Here is a 12,740-nt window from a genome sequence, read left to right as displayed (position 1 = left end):
CCTTAAAGGAATTCACCTTTGCACTCCCTCACGATGCTATGAGCTTGTTCAGGAAGATCTGTTTTTTTCATATTAACAAAGAGTGACAAGATTTCCAATCCTTTCTCTTTTCTTAAGCCACTCTCCACAGGGACTACATATTTGGGACCTGTAATGGGAGCAAAAGAAAAAGAAATAAATCCCAAGGCACAGCTCAATGAACAGAGTCAAAAAGTAAAAGACACTGGGCAGCCAGTGCAGGGACACTTACCCATCACCGAATCAGTCACACTCTTATCTCTGCTTGTGAGAAGGATCTGATGGTGATTGTCAAAAGCTTTTAGCACCCACGAATCCCATATGTCATCCAAGATCAAAAGAGACCTAGGATAGGAAGCAAACTCTCAGGACTCCTGAAAGCACTCAGGGTATCTCCTTTTAAAAGAGGTAGCATGACCATACTATGAGAAGCTAGGAGGGGGCTGGCCTCAAGTCCTGCCTTTGGAACCCACCAGCTCTATGATTCTGGGCAAATCCCTACACTTCTCATTGCTCCAGGCAACACAGGCAGGCAGACAACAAGCACTGACTTAGCTCCTACTGTGTATTTCATTAAGCAACAGAAAAATTAATACAAGTAAAAAGATCTAGTCTTTTATATTCTGATGGGGAAAAGCATCACATTAAAAAAGCTGAACAGCAGAAGAAAGATGGGAAGAGAGATACCCATGGTAGAGTGGGGATGGCGGCACATCCCTCCTCATGGGCAAAGGGGATTTACCTTATCAAGGTTGCCCCACAGCAATGAAATCATAAGTTCAATCAAAAACCATGCCTTCATATAATCAGCAAGAATGTTCTTCTAGATGCAAATTATTTACCATTATATGGAAGATGGTTCAAATAATAATAAGGAAAACGAACAATAACTCTGTGATTTCACCTAACACCCAGCAATTAGCCAAGAATTTTAATGAAAGGCCACTGAGACTCCAGAAAACTTTCCTGCCACAGATACTGACTTTTTGTAATTTCCTGAACTGCTTTTTGATCACCCAGAGAATTACTTCTTACTGAGGGTAATCAAATAGTTTTAATAAAAAGATTTTGTTTAACCCCTAAGGCTCTGTACCAGATTGGCAATCGACCCTGACAGTGAAGAAGTGAAAGGAAGGAAGGAAACAGCACTTATTAAGCACCTATTAGGTATCAGGCCCTGTGTTAAATACCATACAGATATCACTTTGGCTGATCCTCACAACAATCTAGTTGGGAAGTTCTCCCAAGCTGAACCAGAACTTCCATCCATTATTTTTAGTTTTGCTTTCAGAGACAAACTGATCAGGCTTAATCTCTCTTCTAGATAAAATCATAAATCAAGAGCTTTAAGGGACCAGAGGCCAACACTCTCATTTTATACATGAAAAAACTGAAGCCCAGAAGGACTTGCCTAGTGCCATAGAGCTCATAAAGAAAAGCGACAAGATTCAAATCCAGGTCCACTCTAAGTACTCTTCTCCTCCTATTATTTTACTGACATTAGACCAGGTGTCAAAACCATCTCCCCTTAATCCACATAATCCTAAGCAATCACCAGGAGTGATTCCTCAAATTCTACCTTGGACACTTGCGTAGCATCAAGAAATGAAGGCGGTCTTTGGCTTCCTCAAGGTTCAATGGGAGTCTCTGGGAGAAAGCACCATCCTGGTCCAGTCTCGTGCATAGATTCTGGAGTTTCATCAGGAGCCCAGATTTGTCTTGTTTGCCAATGGAGACCCAATGCACGCCTCCTGGAAAGCATGCTGAGAAAGACAGCAAGCAAGACACAAAGGTCAAACTATGATTTGAAGAAGCTTTCAAAATAAAACACTGCACTAACAAAAGGCAGCTCTACTCCAAGTCTACACCTCACCCTTGCTTCTTTGAAAAAGGAGGAATAAAAGATCAGATCATTCTAGGGGGGGAGGGACTTGTCAGGGTATTAGTGGGAATGTCTCTATCCTTTCAGCATGGCTGCCTCTGGCACTATGTAATAAGAGCTGGCCAGAGAGTCAGAAAGACCTACATATTAGACTCAAGAGACATCTTTGATTTTGGACATGGCTAATGTAAAAACTTTGTCGTCTGATTATATAGGTTTGCAATAAAGCTTCTGTTTTTCTTTCTTTCTCAAGAAGGAAACAGGAGGGGGGAAGTAGATTTTTGTTAATTTTTTAAAATTATTTTAAAGAAAGAATACAAACCTGGGCCAGTTATCTTGTCTCTTAGAGCCTCAAGGTAACTCTCTAAGGCTGGAGCCCATGAACTAGTTTTGGGGAGTTTTTAAAAATTATTCTGATAAATGTATTTCTTCTATTCCTTTGTAATCCTGCATGTCATGAAAGTAAAATTTAAAATAATGCAATTTGTATGGGCCCCTAAGCTTCATCTAATTCTGCCAAAATCATCCAAAGGCACTTGACATAAAAATTAAGGCTAGAAACTGCAGGGTAGGTAATCAGCTGTAGGAGGGGTAGTTCTTTCACTGGGAATTATCTATATAGGTGAAATCACAAGTCCAAACCAAAAGATTTTTTTTTCCCTGTCAAAACAAACTAAATCAGTTTTCTAAGGGGGAATGAAGAGAAATACAAAAAATATTTTTAGTTGCTAGTGACTCTTCCCACCTCTCCACCCAAAAAGACATTTTATTTGATACATGTGTATATATGTATATGTGTGTGTGTGTGTGTATATGTGTATATATATATATATATATATATATATATATATATGGTTGATGCTTCCTGTTAAAATGTAAGCTCACTAGTAGAGGGAGTTTCATTCTTTGTATTTGCATTCTCAGTGTTTATGCCAATGCTCACACATAGTAGGAGCTTCATAGCCATCCTTTCAGAAGCTTCCAAATTAATCTAAGATACCCCTCTCCTAATCCCTTATGCTCCCCTTCCTCCAGCTAGGTGTCTGCATAAGGCAGGAGAAGCAGCCAATCTCATCCTGCATCCTAACTACCACCAGATAAATTAAGGCTAAGAAGAGCCGCAAGATCTCAGGTCATAAAGCTCCCCCAGTGCAACTGGACCAGCCTGGCTCAATGAGGTCTACAGGCGCAGCTCCTGTTCAGCATCTCAGCAGGAGGCAGCTCAAAGATGGGCATGAAAGCCCTTCCCCCATAACTAAGCACCCAACAGCCTTGAGATGCTGCCACCTACGAATCTTCTAGGGATCTCATGAGCTGGAGGCTCTCTCTCCCACATCAGGAGAGAGGGCTTCTCTAAATGAGAAAGAATACAGGCAATATAAATGCTTCAGAGAGAGACTAAGCCCTCAGGTGGGCACTGGGAATAAAGAATAATTCACTGAACAAAAAGTTAGGAAGAAGGCCTGGCCTTAGATTTGCCCCCTGACACTTACAAACTACGCAACCATAATTGGTCATCAAACATTTAACAACTATGCTCAGTGTTGTCCCAGCCCTTGGAGCCCCCCTTCTAATAGGGAAGACCACATGCAAAGAACTATGTACACACAGGACATACCCAGTGCAGAATGAGGGGGACCTCAGAATCAGGAGCACTGGGGGAAGGCTCAGAAAAGGCGTCCTACACTGAGGGGTATTGTAGTCAAGTCCCAAAGGAAGCAGGGAAGCCAAGAGGTGGAAGAAGGGAATGCATACATTCCAAGCCCAAGAGACAGAGACAAGGGTGAGGGGGTGACAGTGGCTCATGTGCAAGGAAGCACAGCAGAAGACCAGAAATGGAGGGAGGGGCTAGGTTATGAAGACTTTAGAAACTACAATGGATCTTCTGGATCACCAGGAGGTAATAGGGAGCCACTGGTCTTCACTGAACAAAGCAGAGAAAAGGCATCAGTAATATATTTTAAATTACAAAATTTTTAAATACAAAATTAATTTGTACAATCCTCAGAGACCAAAAACCATGATATATGGGACCCGATTTACTTAATTTAAAATAAAAAATAAAAAGTATTCAAAAGGACATTGGTAATTAAGAGAAAATGCTGCTGGCACACCAACAAAAGGCTCTCTTTTACCAAGAGGGCACACTAGAGGGCATACATACCTCAGATTCAGAAACAAAAAGGAAGGTGAGATATACCCAACTCTTCCTATATTAGGTGCCCAGTGATGGGGAAATGGCCAAATGCCCAGTGTGAAAAGGTAAGACAGAGTACAGTGGTCCCCTAAAGGAAGACTGGCGGGACAAGGAAAGCCAAGACAAATGGGGAGGCTCAAAGAAATCGAGAGAACAAGACTCAAAAGGAGGGCAGTGATGAGGAGGCTCTAACCTGGGCCCACTGAGGAGAAATGAGGATGTAGAACAGAGAGGCCCCAGAGAAGGGCTCTGTGTAACCATTCTTTGTGGCAAGAGAAGGTGGGGATACCCATCAACAAATGACAAGTCCAACTCTCTGGAGGCTCAAGTTTACACCAAGAGCCAGGGCCCATCTTCACTGACAGAAGAGAGTCCTCTCTGAGAGCCCAGGAGCAGCTACAGATGCATGTCTGCATACACACATATACATACATGCATATATCAAATATGCAACATTTATTAATAGTAATTTTTGTATAATAACAAGCTCCAAGACTTCACTACTTAATGTGTGTATGGGTGTCAATATAGCCATGTGAGTATTTAGATTTTTGTCCAGGAAAATATATGAAGAACACTTTACTTCTCTCAAGAAAGAAGATGGCAACTCTCACTATAGAACACTCACTATGTTTTTGAGACGTTTTGTCAGACCTTTGGGCTGAGTTGATTTTCTTTGTGGCACAGAGGAAAGAGAGCTGAGACTGGAGTCAGGAAGTCCTGAGTTCAAGTCCAATCTCAGATACTTACCATCTGGTATGATTTTCGGCAATCAATTCACCCATCTCCGAGTCCTCATCTATAAAATAGATGCAAATAATAGCACCCTACCTTCCAGAGTTGTTGTGAGGATCAAATAACTTTTTAAGCAGTAACTAGCACAATGCACTGTTGTTGGAGTTGTGAACTGATGCAACCATTCCAGAGAGCAATTTAGAACTATACCCAAAGGATGATAAAACTGTGCATATCCTTTGACCCATCAATATCACTTATTGTATTGTATCCCAGAGAACAAAGGAAAAGGAAAAGGACCTAGATGTTCAGCAGCTCTTTTTGTGGTAACAAAGAATTAGAAAATGAAGGGATACCCATCAATTTGGGAATGGCTAAGAAAATTATGGTATGTGATTGTCATAGAATACTATTGTGCTACTAAGAAACGACTAGTACTTTCAGGATATGTTCAGAAATATGAAATGATGCAAAGGGGAATATTATATACCAGGAATTCTCAAACTACGGCCCGCAGACCAGATGCGGCCCACTGAGGACGTTTATGCAGCCCTCCAGGTTATGGCAAATGGGCTGAGGGGCAGAGACAGAATGTGAATTTTTGTTTTTACTACAGTCCGGCCATCCAACAGTCTGAGGGACAGTGAACTAGCCCCCTATTTAAAAAGTTTGAGGACTACTGCTATATACAGTAACAGCTATATGGTACAATTGCTATTCTCAGCAACACAATGAACTAAGACAATTCTGAAGGACTCATGATGAAAAATTTGGTTCCTCCTACCAAGAAAAAATTGATGGAGTCTAAATGCAGATTTAGGTATAATTTCTTACTTCCTTTAATATTCTTGAGGGTTTTTCAGTCTGCATTTTCTTTTGCAAAGTGGTTACTATGGAAATGTTTGGCATGACTACACATGTATAATCTACATCAAAGTGCTTGCCAGAATTCTCAAGGAGGGGAAGGGGAAAAAAAGAGGGAGAGATCTGAAACTCAAAGATTTTTAAAAATCAATGTTAAAAGATTTTTTTAACATGTAAACATTTTGAGAAAAAAATTAAACATTCCCTAAACAGGATACAATTAAAAATAAGCCAGCCACAGATTTTTTTACCATACCATATAAAATAACCCTCATAAATCTTACTTTAGGAAAATAAATAAAGCCAATAATCCTCACATCACTGTATGACATTGACTGTAGCTGGAGCTAAAGATTGGTTTCATCATCTCTGGAAAATAATTAGATTAGTACCTGAAAAAATCACTAAACTACACATGCCTTGTCCCTGCAATATCACTACTAGACTCAACAGAGGAAAAAGGACCCAAATAGTAACAAAAACATTATAATAAGCAGCACTTGTTTTTTAGTAGCCAAGTGATTTCCATTAATTAGAAAAAAGCTTCTTAAAACTGTGGATCTTGACCACACATGAGGTCATGTAACTAAATGTGGGAGTCAAGAAATTATGATTTATTATCAGAAATGTTTGATATATATATATATATATACACCTAATGACCCAAAGTCATATAAAATTTTCTTGAGGAAAAAGGAATCTCAAGTAGAAAAAGTTTAAGAAGTCCAGAATTAGAAAACAGGTAAACAAATTGTAGTATACGAATACATAATGTTCCTTCTTATAAGGAATAAATAAGAATTCTGAGAAACTGGAAGACCTGCATAAACTGAAGCAAAACAAAGCCGGCAGAACCAGTATACCAAGTGTCATGATGACCACAATAACATAAAGAAAAGCACCAATGGAAGACTTTGCAACTCTGAGCCATGCAGTCACCAATTCTGACTTCAGAAGACAGAGAGATGAAGCATGGCTCTCATTTCTAAGTAGGCAGGTGGTGAACTATAGGAGCAAAGTAAGACACAGGTGGCTCAGGCAAGGCTAACATGCTGATTTGTTTCAATTGTTTGTCACAAGAAACGGTTCTACTGGGATAGGGTCATTTTAGAGTAAGAACTCTACTCAAAAAAATATGTTTTTTTTTTCAGTTAATAAGTATTTATTAAACACATTCTGTGTTAAATTATGACAATACAAAGAAAGGTAAAAGATGGTGCCTATCTCTGAGTAATTCAAACTATAATAGGGGAGACAGGGAGCAAACAAGTGTGCACAAACAAGACAAAGGAAATAAGCAAGTAAGGAAAGGCAGCAGAATTAAGAGGGCTTCTTATAGAAGGTGGGATTTTAATTGGGGACTTGAAGGAAGTCAGGGAAAGAAATGAACTCAAAAAATAAGAATCTTCCTTGGCAAAAAAAGTGATTCTCATTTTCCTGACATTTCAAAACTGGATACCCCAATTCTGACTGTAGCTACTGTGACAAGATTTTTTAAAATCTAGCCCAAGTCTTATTCTTTATTATTTAGGCTCAACTTTGACACAAACTGAGAAATAGGCTAAGCTATGAAGATCAGATGTGCTACTCGGAAAGTACCCAAGAATAATTCATATAGTTAAAAACCAGTTTCAAAAGGAGGAGGGAAGAAAAAAGAAAGTAGAGAAAAGAGGAGGAGAAAATCAGCTGAATTGCCCACATTCACACAGCTCATTAATGCCAGAGGAAGGAGAATATGACTAAAATCTAATTCAAATTTTCTAGAATCAAAGTACAACAAAAATGGTTTTTAAACATCTACATAAGGCAGTACACAGACTTAGCATTAAAGACAGATCTACAAAAGTACCTGGGAACTTAACTTAGCAGTGCTTAGTTATGAAACTAGTACTTGGTCTGTGTGAAGTTAGTCAAGTTACTTTACCTGTTTTGGGACTTCAGTTTCCCCAAATGTAAAATATAAATTGGACTACATGAGCCCTAAGGTCCCTTCTAAATGATTATGACCCCAAGTCTGGGGCTTCCAAAAGTAATCATAAGTGCCCAGTCACAGGCACAGAATAAATACCTATTAAAAGATTTACAGAAAAATAGCAGTGCAATTGAAAGCATTAGATCTGGAGTCTGAGGTCCTGAGTTTGAATCCTAGGCTTAACACTTATTATTTAGGTGATCTGAGAAATCCTTTCCCTTGCCTAGACCTCCATTTCCTTATATGAAAGAGAGGGGTTAGCCCGAGTAGCTTCTAAGGCCCTCTCCAACACCAGCCTGTGATCCTACTGATATGAGTACTCTTCAAGTACTCTTGAGTACTTTTCAACCTTCCATGCCCCTTTCAGATTGCTTTTGGGTGTTTCTTGGGAACAGGGATTGTATTTTTGCTTGGATTTGTATTCCCATTTGTAATCCCAATATCACATGAAGACTGGCACAAAGTAAGCACTTACTTAATCCTATATGTACATATATATATATATATATATATATATCTTTTGTCAGTCTAAGAAAGGTCAAGGCTAAAGGTGGAGATTTGGAAATCAGATCCACTAGGCTCATGGACATAAATAAGGCTACAGGGGTATAGTGTTCTCCTTGGTTCCTTTTCCTAGAGGTCTCTGGGAGCAGCCTTCCTTTCAGTCAGAGTAATTACCACAAGTATAGCCAGGTGTTCAATCCCAAATCCTTTATTGTCTCTTTCAAAGTCTTGTCCCCTTTCCTGGGGCCCAGTTAACTTTCTTAGAGGCCTATCTCTCTCCTTGGTTCCGAGAGCTTGAGCTCCTGCTTCCAGTCCTTTGCTTTCTCTGCCTCTGCCAGCTTCTTCTGGGGCTCTCAGTCCCTGCTTATATGCTCCACACTGAGTATAAACCAATCATTATATCACTAGGAAACCATTATTTGTTATAGGATTAAATCAATCATACTGAACCATACTAAACTGGTTAACTATTGTCTCTATCAATTCTACTGACTTAGCTCCTTGTGTCAAGTTCAGAGTTCTGGCCCATACCAAGTCATGAATGACCTTAAGAGTCAAGTGAGGGCCAAAAAATTCAGAGGAAGGAGATTCTACCCAGGAGAAAGCATGTATACAAAAAAGACTATACAAAATAAAAATGAGATAAATACCAGGTAACTTGGGGAAAATAAGAACTAGATGTGATTTCAGGAGTATATAAATTCTACTGAAGAAACTCCCTCCCCAGATTCAAACCATCTTAAATGATTTAATCATGTTAAAGAATTGCCTGGCCTACACTATTGGTAGAGTTGTGTATTACTACAACCATTCAGAAAATCCTGTTGGAACCATATTCAAAGTCACAAAACCATGTTTACCCTCTGAGCCCAGGTTTGTTACTATCAGACTTACACCTCCTAGAGAGATCAAAGAAAAAGGAAAAGGATTCATATGTGAATAAATATTTATGGGATCTCTTTTTGTTATAACAAAGAAATAGGAACTAAAAAGGGGAGAGGAGACAGGGTGCCCATCAAGCAGGAAACAGCTAAACAAATCTTAAGATATAAATGTAACATTTTTATTGCACAATAGGAAATTATAAAAGGAGCAATACCAGATGAACTGATGTAGAATGAAATGAGTAGAACCCAGAAAACATGATAAATAAAAACTACCTTAAAAGACACAAAAAACCCAGATCAATACAATGATCTACCATGATTTCAGGGGACTATGCTATCCACTACCTCCTGAGATGGAGGTAAAGAGCTCTAAGTAGCAAAATAAGATAAACATTTTTGGATATAACCAATATGGAAATCTGTTTTACCTGACTGTGCAGACTTATTACAAAATTTTCATTTTTCTTTTTTTGCAATGGGGTGGGGAGAAAGAGTAAATAGTGTTATCAAAAAAAAAAAAAAAGAAAGAAAGAAAGAAAAAAAAAGAAGTCACTGAAGCACTTTTTAAAAAATCATATAGAAGAGAATTAAACAGAATGAAAGCTAGAAGGAATTAGAATCAAGTAGGACTTTTTTGAAAATTAAGGTGAAATTTTATTATATATATATATATATATATATATATATATATATATATATATATATATATATATATATATATATATATACACACCCACACCCACAAGCATATCTACATCCACAAACATATACATACTATATATAAATGTACTATATATCTATATAGTATATATAGATATTGATATAGATATACATATATCTATATATAGGTAAATAATCAGGTATGTGTTTATATGTATATATGTGTGTGTATATACATAAGTTATATTAAAAGTTATTGTACTTCAAAGAGAATTAAAGTGTAATGTACAATCTTTTTATAATGTACTAGGTATATGGAAATGTTAATTTTATTTTGTTTTGTTAAGCTCTGAATAAAAAAAAAGTAAAGCTGTGACTTCAATCCACTATGGTATCCTATCTCTCATAATATAATGAGGAATAAAAATTTCACAGTACTTAAGATCCCTTAGCCAAATGATTTCTAAGAAATTTCTCAACCCAATGATTCTGAGAATTCCAGCCCACAGTATCCTGATCAAAGCTGTCAGCTAACCCTCCCCAAATTATATAATTTCAAAGTAATCATTCCTGAAAAATACATTATTAGCCATCATTCTTTCAAGACTTAAGCACTTACTTTCTAAGAGACTGTGATCCCGGACAGCTTCTGCGGCTAGGACAGATTTCCCACAACCTGCCATTCCATAGACTGTGACCCATCCAGGTTCACCATCAAGCTTATAAAGTTTTTCTTGGATCGACTTCACCAGCTTCTTCCTGGTCACAAACACAACAGGTCTCTGTGGTACACCACCTTCACACAACACTGTCTTCACTGAAATTCAAAACAATGAGAACATAAATAAAACAGTCAAAAAGTTACAGAGGCAATGTCACTAAATCACTGCACCATGCCTCATATTTTTAGTACATTTACAGGTCCTCAATCAATTCCATAAAAGGCAAATACCCTTTTGCTGAAACTGTGGATTGATCCACCATTATTCTGAAAATAATGAAGGCAAAAAGGGACTAAACTGAGCATACTCTTTGATATAGAGATCACACTACAACACATATTCTCCAAGTAGATCAAAAACAAAAGATACTACGGACACCAAAGTATCATAACAGTCCTTCAGTGATAATAAAAAACTGGAGAAAAAGATGATGCCCATTGATTGGGGGATAGTTAAACAAAATATGGTACAAGAATGTAATGGAACATTATGATAAAAGACAGCAAGAAAATAAGGGTAAATTTATTAATGTGATGTGAAGAAATCAGAACCAAGGAAACTATATGTACCTTGAATATAACAGTGTAACTATCAAAAAATTGAATTTTGTTTTATTATAACCAATCAGGCTATCAAAGATGAAATAAAGTCCATTTCTTGCCCTTTATTAGAGAGGTGGGGGCTTATAAGTGTGAATACTGCAGATACTGTGCTTGTTACTTTTGCTGAACTGTTTTTTCTTTTCTTCTCTTTTTTCATATAAGGAAGAGCATGTAATGTGGTTGAAAAAGAATGATAAGTTTATCTGGAAACAAAAGATAACTATAAAAATTTCAAATAATAAAAGAAACAAATATAATTTTTTTTTTTTTTTTTTTGCTGATGCAATCAAGATTAAGTGACTTGCCCAGGGTCACACAGCCAGGACCAATGCTCTATCCACTGTACCATCTAGGTGCCCCCTGAAATATAAATCTAAAAGAATGCACATATGAACAAACTTCAAAGCCATGACCTCACATTTTTGGTCTCTGTCCTAAACTTTCTCAATGTCTCTGCACATAGGGCTGGATAGAAATTTCAGAGACTTCACCTATGAAATGTGGTTTAGCCAGAAACTGAAACAAGAGACAGGCCCAAAATATCCCAGATGAAGAAAACAACAACTGAATAATGAAAAAAACAATAAAGGCCCCTGTGAAGAAAGAAGACAGTTCAGAAGAAGGGAACAAGGTTGGAGAAGAGAAAATAAGATTATATATCTGTTACCAATTACTAGAGCAGCCTAAATTTGATATGAGATGAAACTTAAGAAAGGGAATGGTTCTGGGCATCCTTTCACTTAATGACTGTTAATAGGAGATAGCCACTCTCAAGCTACATTTTGTCAACTTATAAACTAAATCAGCCCTGATTTCTTACACATGAGAAGACAGAATAATTTGGAGGCTTCCACTCAGCACCCAAAGGACAAAGAAAATGAGCCAGTGACTAATGTCATTTACTCAGATGAAAAAACCATAGCACATTCCCTTCAGTAAAGGCAAAGGAAGCTCCCTGGGCCAGCCACATCTATCCTCTACATCCCTACTCTTCCTGACTATCTCAGCTGAGCCGTTCTTTCTCTGCTACTAAAGCCTGGAAAGGAGAACATGAAGGTGCCAGTGTCTATTGGAACTCTCTTTGGGAATGCAGCGCTTCAAGTAGATGAGAGTATCTGTCCTATAAAGCAATTACAAAAACTAAAATGAGGAAAGCTGCAACACAGAGATAAATGATACAACTCCTGCAAAGTAACGTCTCATAAGTGAAATTATCCCACAGGAAACAGGTTCTGTAACCTCAAGGAGCTTAAACAGTGAACCCAAGTTCCTGGTCTTTGTGTTATTAACGGTCTAATGAACAGCTGTAAAATTGATCCATTACACTTCCTCTCCCAATTTAAAAAGCTTTGACTAAGTTCCATAGCTTTCCTTGAAATTCACATGATATAATTATTCAAATTCTGCCTCTAAATTAGGGAGTTAAGTCACTTTCCCTCTCTGAGTCTCTGCTTCTTCAACTGTAAATGAATGGACTGCACTAAGTGGCCTCCAATGTCCTTTATAGCCCAAGAGTCACTTTCCCTCTTGGGGCCTCCTCTTTCCTTAACTATAAAATGAAATGAATGGACTCAACCACTTCTAACTTGCAATCAATGACTCTCTGATTTGAAAGACCGTCTATGAGCATCTCCATGGCCCCCAAATTCATCCTCGCTCTGTCCTTGACTGAGGGAGGCGTGGGGGGAGGGTAGATG

General features: G+C 38.0%; 1 protein-coding gene across 3 annotated transcripts in view; it reads right to left on the bottom strand.

Moving 5' to 3' along the window:
• The window catches only part of APAF1 (apoptotic peptidase activating factor 1), a 77,945-nt gene that overhangs the window by 60,669 nt on the left and 4,536 nt on the right, over positions 1 to 12,740 (bottom strand). For all 3 annotated transcript variants that reach the window (XM_074267177.1, XM_074267175.1, XM_074267176.1), the window contains exons 4-7: positions 10,339 to 10,536; positions 1,598 to 1,781; positions 251 to 363; positions 17 to 148 (exon numbers count right to left, since the gene is read on the bottom strand). In XM_074267177.1, the coding sequence (XP_074123278.1) occupies positions 17 to 148; positions 251 to 363; positions 1,598 to 1,781; positions 10,339 to 10,536 (627 nt within the window). The remainder of the gene's footprint in view (positions 1 to 16; positions 149 to 250; positions 364 to 1,597; positions 1,782 to 10,338; positions 10,537 to 12,740) is intronic.

This window comes from Sminthopsis crassicaudata, chromosome 5 (genome assembly GCF_048593235.1).
Source record: "Sminthopsis crassicaudata isolate SCR6 chromosome 5, ASM4859323v1, whole genome shotgun sequence".
Classification (NCBI taxonomy): domain Eukaryota; kingdom Metazoa; phylum Chordata; class Mammalia; order Dasyuromorphia; family Dasyuridae; genus Sminthopsis; species Sminthopsis crassicaudata.
The sequence above is the reverse complement of the archived record's forward strand: the minus strand, read 5'-3'. Positions and strand labels throughout refer to the sequence as shown.